The sequence below is a fragment of the Dermochelys coriacea genome, chromosome 19, assembly GCF_009764565.3.
Source record: "Dermochelys coriacea isolate rDerCor1 chromosome 19, rDerCor1.pri.v4, whole genome shotgun sequence".
Lineage (NCBI taxonomy): Eukaryota > Metazoa > Chordata > Testudines > Dermochelyidae > Dermochelys > Dermochelys coriacea.
Genome location: NC_050086.2, coordinates 9,847,405 through 9,855,487, shown reverse-complemented (window position 1 = coordinate 9,855,487; position 8,083 = coordinate 9,847,405). Strand labels below are relative to the sequence as shown.

The 8,083-nt window shown below is 57.8% G+C and overlaps 1 protein-coding gene across 1 annotated transcript; it reads right to left on the bottom strand.

The window, feature by feature from the left end:
• Nucleotides 1-1,610: 1,610 nt before the first annotated feature.
• SH3BGRL3 (SH3 domain binding glutamate rich protein like 3) lies at nucleotides 1,611-7,876 on the bottom strand. Its single transcript, XM_038377658.2, has 3 exons — nucleotides 7,690-7,876; nucleotides 3,153-3,320; nucleotides 1,611-2,561 (listed from the first exon to the last, which is right to left on the bottom strand). The coding sequence occupies exons 1-3, from the start codon at nucleotides 7,735-7,737 to the stop codon at nucleotides 2,496-2,498; spliced, it is 282 nt and encodes a 93-aa protein (XP_038233586.1). The 5' UTR covers nucleotides 7,738-7,876; the 3' UTR covers nucleotides 1,611-2,495.
• Between the last annotated feature and the right edge of the window lie 207 nt (nucleotides 7,877-8,083).

Genomic DNA, 8,083 nt, shown 5'->3' with positions numbered 1-8,083 from the left:
TCTGCATCAGCCTATTATTTCACTGCAGGACAGAGTACGATCTCTGTGACTGGCTTATGCACATAGGATTCAGCTAATAAAGAACATACCCCACCTTTTCCTATGAAGGGAAGGAGCCTTAAGCCATGTTCCTATTCCAGCCTCACCCCCTCCTGTCCCGGAAAACCTTCGTATCAGTCATTGTGAGAACATGACAAATCTCCAGCTAATTTGTGGCTGAAGATGCTGCATCCTTTGTGCCATGCAAAGAGCCCCTTCCCCTTTTACTAGGCTCTCCCGAGCACACAGCACTCTCCCATGTTCAAACACTTTGAAGCTGTGCAGTTCTTTAGCTGCAGTTTCTCATCTGTCAACTTTCACTTGAGTGTTTAGGGAAGTGCTAAGTCGGGGCGGGCAAACGTTTTGGCCTGAGGGCCACTTCGGGTTTCCGAAATTGTGCGGAGGGCCAGTTAAGGGAGGCTGTGCCTCTCCAAACAGCCAGGCATGGCCCAGCCCCTGCCCCTCATCTAACCCCCCCGTCCCGACAGCCCCCCCCAGGACCCCTGCCCCATCCACCCCTCCCTATCCCCTGACTTCCCCCAGACCCCCACCCGACTGCCTCCCACCACCCCATCCAACCCCTTCTCTCATTCCTGACTGCCCTCCACCCCAGACTCCTGTCCCATCCAACCACCCCTGCCCCTGACTGCCCCCTGCCACCCCATTCAACCCCCCTGTTCCCCACCCTGACCCCTATCCACACACCCCCCCACCACCCCAAACTCCCCTGACCCATTACTGCACTGTCTGGAGCACCAGTGGCTGGTGGCACTACAGCTGTGCCACCCAGAGCACCAGGACAGGCAGCCATGCCACGTGGCTGGAGCCAGTCATGCTACCGCACAGCACAGAGCACCGGCTCAGACCGCAGTTCTGCAGCTGCACTGCCTGGCAAGAGTTCACTGTCAGAGCATTGTGCCGGTGGCACAGTGAGCTGAGGCTGTGGGGGAGGGGCCAGGGGCTAGCCTCAGGGGCCGGGCAGGACGGTCCCACGGGCCAGATGTGGCCCATGGGCCGTAGTTTGCCCACTTCTGTGCTAAGCCTTGGTCAGACAACAATGCATTAGAAAGGTAAAAGGATGGCGCCAGAGAATCCTGCATCAAAACCCCACCTCTCAGATGCACTCACCCCAGCTCACCAGCTGATTTCTTGCATGGTCCTGAACTACAGGAAGTTCGGTGAGTGGATGGAAACAGGTCTTCTCCCCGCTGCATAGATAGGAAGGAGCCCCTGTAACTTTTAAGGTCTTTGCTTATCTAGTTAGACAAGTGTTCTCCTCACTAGCAGCTTGCCACCCTCCATACCATGTACATTTCATTAGTGTTTAGATGGGGACTGGGAACAATTCTGGAATAGACTCCAGAATTGTAAAGGCATTCATGTAAGTTCTTTAAGCCAGTGCTGGCGTTCTAGAGTCAAGATCTTTGTGCCAGGCCATAGCAATGAGCCCAACTGACTAAGCACCTCTGAGCTGGGAAGTCACTCAGAATTGGTGAATACGATGATGCCCAATCTAGCATCGAAATACAGAAACCAATTTAAAAAAAAAAAAACACACCAAAGCCAGCAAGAAAGGCTTAGTAACGTTTAATAGCATCTCAGAAGACAACAGTGGTTAGAAAGATGCTTTTTGGCAGGAAAACAAAATGCACTTGGTCCAGGTTGCAGAAAGCCAGCTCAAAAAGGAAAGACAGGAAGGCTGGAGCGTCAGACATTCTGGAACAGCCCCTGAGCCCTAGGGGCTCCTAAAGGGAGCTTTCACATCACATCAGTACAGGAATGTGCTAATGGAACTGCATGGGTCCCCTAATAGCAGATCTGCCCTCACCACCCACCCCCTCAGAGCCTCTTCAAGAGAGCTCTGCACTCTGCTGAAGTCGTTTTTAATTTGTTTCATCCTCCCTCCCTCTGGCTGATGATGGAATTCAGACCCTATCCTTGTGCAATGCCTCTGCACTGAGTTTAAACAACAAATCGCCCTTAGCCATCAGCATTTCTACACTCAGAATGAGAGGAAGGAAGCACAGGCTGCTGTGTTTACACAGCCCTGCAGCTAGTGACAGGGCGAAAGAGGAAGCACACAACGCCACACCCTTCCCTTCTAAAGCACAAGACTCATTCAGAGTAGAGGGGCGCAGGAATAGCTATGCTTTCCAACGGCCTTACTTCGGATGACTTCCTTTCTATAGAGGCACTGGCAGCTGCATTGTGAGCACGGCCCGGCTGTGTTCGAAGGAACGTGCAGTGATATCAGAGCTGCATTGGACCCGTCAGACAATATCGGGGTGAGGCAGGAAGCAGGCAGCTGCAAAGGGGAGAGGTTTTGGTCATGGGGTTCCCTGCGGCAGGAGATAGATCATGATGCCAGGATGGCACTGACAGCCTAGGAGTTACGGTGATCGGAGAGGCAGTTGGTTGGGAATGCAGAGTTAAAGTCCAGGGTGGGAGAGGAACGCTCAGGCTAACTTCAGGAACTCCTGCAGGGTGTTCTGTTCCACGGCCTCCACAAACAACTCATAGTCCTGCAGGCAGAAAATGCAACAAAACAAGCTCAGAACAGGGATGGAAACAAAACCAGGGGCACACAGCTCAGGCGGGGACCCCTGCTCCACAGCAGCCAGGTGCACAAACAGAACAAGTCACAGCTCAGTGGCCTTTCCCTTCAGGTTCTGGGCAAGCAAATATAGTGGCTTCTACTCAGTACCCAGCGGAATCAGCTTCACCTCACAAACTCCTATAGATTTGTTGCGCGATAGCAAACGCATTGGCAGTTTTCAGAACTGACGACTGCAGACAAAGGTGCAACGACAGGGCAGTATGCAGAAAGCTCCCACAATGCAATGGTAAGGTTCAGCAATATCTCCCACCTAACGCCAGGTCCCCTTATGACAGCCGCACGATGCCGTTTGCGAGTTTGCCTTCTCTCCTGCTCCATGTACCCTTTAAACTTAAAAGACAAGGGCCTGTAGCGCCATGTCCAGACACCTCTTCCCGGAGAAAGCCTTTTAAATGCCCTTTGTCATTTGCACACCCAGGCTGGGAGATCGAGGTCAATACCAAACCCCTGGGATCTGAGGTCCCAAGAGCCCAGCCACCTGGATTCTGAGCCTTACCCCACAGTAATGGTCTCCGTTGAATATCTGGGGTGGAATGGCTTTAGGATTGCCTGACCTGGTCCTCATTTCCTCCCGCAGGGCATTATCCTGGGAGATATCCACCAGTTCATACTTGATATTTTTCCCATCCAGGATCCTGGTCACTTCACTCTGCTGGGACTTGATCTGAAACACACATTGAGAAGGCAGGTTATGCTTTCCCCCGTGGCTGAATTTGGGATTCGGCCACTGTCGGGCTAAAGGTTCAAAGAGTTTTAAGTTTCCAGAAGCACATACACAAACCAGGTGTGTGCAGAACAGTGACCTGGGTCAGGAATCACAAGTCACAGCTGGATATGGACCAAGCCCCACAGGAAATAGGGCGTGTAGGGGAGAAGTCGGTCACTGCTGGACAGGGATGGCGAAGACAGAGCCCCATTGGGAGTGGCAGGGAGGGGAATGAATCCCAGCTGGAGAGACACCTGGCCCAGGGCGAATTAGTGCATGGGGTTTGGGAGGAGAGAAGCACAGCTGTGTCTGGGAGAAGGCTCCAGCCCCAGGGGGAATTAGTGCATATAATGGGGTTGCAGAGATCACAGGTGGATCAGGTAAAAGGACCCAGCCCCATGGGGAACCACAGCAGAATATGGGAGAGGGACCCAGCCCCATAGGGTGTATAATGGGGTGAGGTGGGGTGCAGCGTTTACAGCAGGATCCAGGAGATGGACATGACCCCACGAGAAGTTTGGGTGTATCATGGGGGGTGCAGTGATCATAGCAGGATGTGGGAGGAGGGGGGGGGGTTAGGGTGTATAATAGAGAAGTACAGCGATCAGAGCAGGATCTGGGACAGGGGTGCAGGGATCATGGCAGTATCTGGGAGATGGACCCAGCCCCAAAGGGAATTAGAGTGGGGGGGGGGTGTGGCAATCACAGCAGAATGTGGGAGGGGGATTAGGGTGTACAATGGGAGGGAGCAGAGTTGGGATTGTATTATGGGGGATGCAGATATCACAGGGGGATGGGGGGGTTAGGGTGTACAATGGGAGGGGTGTGCAGTTAGGATGTACAATGGGGGGTGCAGCCATTACAGTGGGATGTGGGGGGGTTAGGATGTACAATGGGGGGCGTGCAGAGTTGGGGCGTATTATGTGGGGGAGTTAAACTGTACGATGGGTGGGTGTGGCAATTACAGTGGGATGTGGGGAGGGGGGATGGTTTTACAGTCGGGGTGCGGAGATAGGGTGTATGACGGGGGATGCAGATATCACAGTGGGATGTGGGGGTTGCAATGGGGGAGGTGTACAGTTAGGGTGTATGATGAGGGATGCAGATATCCCAGTGGGGTGTGCAGGGGTTGGGTTTACAATGGGCGTGCAGAGTTGGGGGTCTATGATGCGGGGTGCAGATATCACAGCGGGATGAGGGGGTTGCGTGTAAAATGGGGGGTGCGGAGTTGGGGTCTATGATGGGGGGATGCAGATATCACACCGGGAGGGCTAGGGTGTACACTGGGTGTGCGGAGTTGGGGTCTATGATGGGGAGCTAGGGTGTACAGTGGGGGGTGCGGAGTAGGGGTCTATGCTGGCGGTGCAGATATCACAGCAGGGGGGCGCTAGGGTGTACAATGGGGGTGCAGAGTTGGGGTTTATGATGAGGTGCAGATATCATAGCGGAGGGCACTACTGTGTACAATGGGGGTGCAGAGTTGGGGTATATGATGGGGTGCAGATATCAGAGCGGGGGCTAGGGTGTTCATTTGGGGTGCAGATTTGGGGTCTATGACGGGTGCAGATATCAAAGCAGGGGGACGCTAGGGTGTACAATGGGGGTGCAGAGTTGGGGTCTATGATGGGGTGCAGATATCACAGCGGGGGGTGCTAGGGCATATAATGGGGGTGCGGAGTTGGGGTCTATGATGGGGGTGCAGATATCACAGCGGGGGGGCGCTAGGGCCTACAATGGGGTGCAGAGTTGGGATCTATGATGGGGTGCAGATATCACAATGGGGGGGCGGTAGGGTGTACAATGGGGGTGCAGAGTTGGGGTCTATGATGGGGGTGCAGATATCACAGCAGGGGGGGCGCTACGGTGTACAATGGGGGTGTGGAGTTGGGGCTCTATGATGGGGGTGCAGATATCACAGCGGGGGGGCGCTAGGGCGTACAATGGGGGTGTGGAGTTGGGGTCTATGATGGGGGTGCAGATATCATAGCGGGGGGGCGCTAGGGCCTACAATGGGGGTGTGGAGTTGGGGTCTATGATGGGGGTGCAGATATCATAGCGGGGGGGCGCTAGGGCCTACAATGGGGGTGCAGATATCACAGCGGGGGGGCGCTAGGGCCTACAATGGGGGTGCAGAGTTGGGGTCTATGATGGGGATGCAGCTATCACAGAGGGGGGGCGCTAGGGCGTACAATGGGGGTACGGAGTTGGGGTCTATGATGGGGATGCAGCTATCACAGCGGGGGGGCGCTAGGGCGTACAATGGGGGTACGGAGTTGGGGTCTATGATGGGGTGCAGATATCACAGCGGGGGGTGCTAGGGCGTATAATGGGGGTGCAGAGTTGGGGTCTATGATGGGGGTGCAGATATCACAGCGGGGGGGCGCTAGGGCATACAATGGGGGTGCGGAGTTGGGGTCTATGATGGGGGTGCAGATATCACAGCGGGGGGGCGCTAGGGCCTACAATGGGGTGCAGAGTTGGGGTCTATGATGGGGGTGCAGATATCATAGCGGGGGGGCGCTAGGGCCTACAATGGGGGTGTGGAGTTGGGGTCTATGATGGGGGTGCAGATATCATAGCGGGGGTGCTAGGGCGTACAATGGGGGTACGGAGTTGGGGTCTATGATGGGGTGCAGCTATCACAGCGGGGGGGGCGCTAGGGCGTACAATGGGGGTACGGAGTTGGGGTCTATGATGGGGTGCAGATATCACAGCGGGGGTGCTAGGGCGTATAATGGGGGTGCAGAGTTGGGGTCTATGATGGGGTGCAGATATCACAGCGGGGGGGCGCTAGGGCGTACAATGGGGTGCAGAGTTGGGGTCTATGATGGGGATGCAGCTATCACAGCGGGGGGGCGCTAGGGCGTACAATGGGGGTGCGGAGTTGGGGTCTATGATGGGGGTGCAGATATCACAGCGGGGGGGCGCTAGGGTGTACAATGGGGTGCAGAGTTGGGGTCTATGATGGGGATGCAGCTATCACAGCGGGGGGGCGCTAGGGCGTACAATGGGGGTGCGGAGTTGGGGTCTATGATGGGGGTGCAGATATCACAGCGGGGGGGCGCTAGGGCGTACAATGGGGGTGCGGAGTTGGGGTCTATGATGGGGATGCAGCTATCACAGCGGGGGGGGCGCTAGGGCGTACAATGGGGGTGCGGAGTTGGGGTCTATGATGGGGGTGCAGATATCACAGCGGGGGTGCTAGGGCCTACAATGGGGTGCGGAGTTGGGGTCTATGATGGGGGTGCAGATATCACAGCGGGGGGTGCTAGGGCGTATAATGGGGGTGCGGACTTGGGGTCTATGATGGGGGTGCAGATATCACAGCGGGGGGGCGCTAGGGCCTACAATGGGGGTGTGGAGTTGGGGTCTATGATGGAGGTGCAGATATCACAGCGGGGGGGCGCTAGGGCCTACAATGGGGGTGTGGAGTTGGGGTCTATGATGGGGGTGCAGATATCACAGCGGGGGGGCGCTAGGGCCTACAATGGGGGTGCAGAGTTGGGGTCTATGATGGGGGTGCAGCTATCACAGCGGGGGGGCGCTAGGGCCTACAATGGGGGTGCGGAGTTGGGGTCTATGATGGGGTGCAGATATCACAGCGGGGGGTGCTAGGGCGTATAATGGGGGTGCGGAGTTGGGGTCTATGATGGGGGTGCAGATATCACAGCGGGGGGGCGCTAGGGCGTACAATGGGGGTGCGGAGTTGGGGTCTATGATGGGGGTGCAGCTATCACAGCGGGGGGGCGCTAGGGCCTACAATGGGGGTGCGGAGTTGGGGTCTATGATGGGGGTGTAGCTATCACAGCGGGGGGGCGCTAGGGCCTACAATGGGGGTGCGGAGTTGGGGTCTATGATGGGGGTGCAGATATCACAGCGGGGGGGCGCTAGGGCCTACAATGGGGGTGTGGAGTTGGGGTCTATGATGGAGGTGCAGATATCACAGCGGGGGGGCGCTAGGGCCTACAATGGGGGTGCGGAGTTGGGGTCTATGATGGGGGTGCAGATATCACAGCGGGGGGGCGCTAGGGCCTACAATGGGGGTGCAGAGTTGGGGTCTATGATGGGGATGCAGCTATCACAGCGGGGGGGGCGCTAGGGCCTACAATGGGGGTGCGGAGTTGGGGTCTATGATGGGGTGTAGCTATCACAGCGGGGGGGCGCTAGGGCCTACAATGGGGGTGCGGAGTTGGGGTCTATGATGACGGGGGGGCGGAGGAGCGCGGTCCCGTGCCCCGGAACAAAAGCAGGACCGTGGCCGCTCCGGGGAAGGTGCCGGTGCCGCAGCCCCGCCCCGCCCCGCCCCGCTCGCCCAGGCCCCGCTCACCTCCCTGGAGCCGGTCACCGAGGTGCTGTAGACCCGGAGGCCGGACATGGTGCCGGACGCGCGGCCGCTCCCTCCCCGCGTCTCCGCTCCGCCGCGGGAAGCTGCCTCCGCCCAGCGTGTGACCGCGGGCGCCAACGGGGCGGGCGGCGGCTTCTCCCCGCCCTCGGCCGAGCCGCTCCCCCGGGCCGGCTCCCGGCCCCCGCCCCGGTACCGGATCCTGCGGGGCCTAGGCCGGGGCGGGCAGCGGCCCGCGCCCCCCGAGGCTGCTGCGGGTTCCGTCTGGGCGGCGCCCAGGGCCGGCGGCCCGAGCCAAACTCCTTTAGGGCGGGGATCCGCGTCGGGTGAAACGTTTACACGTGTCATCAAATGAATGGGACCGACTGGGCTCCACGTC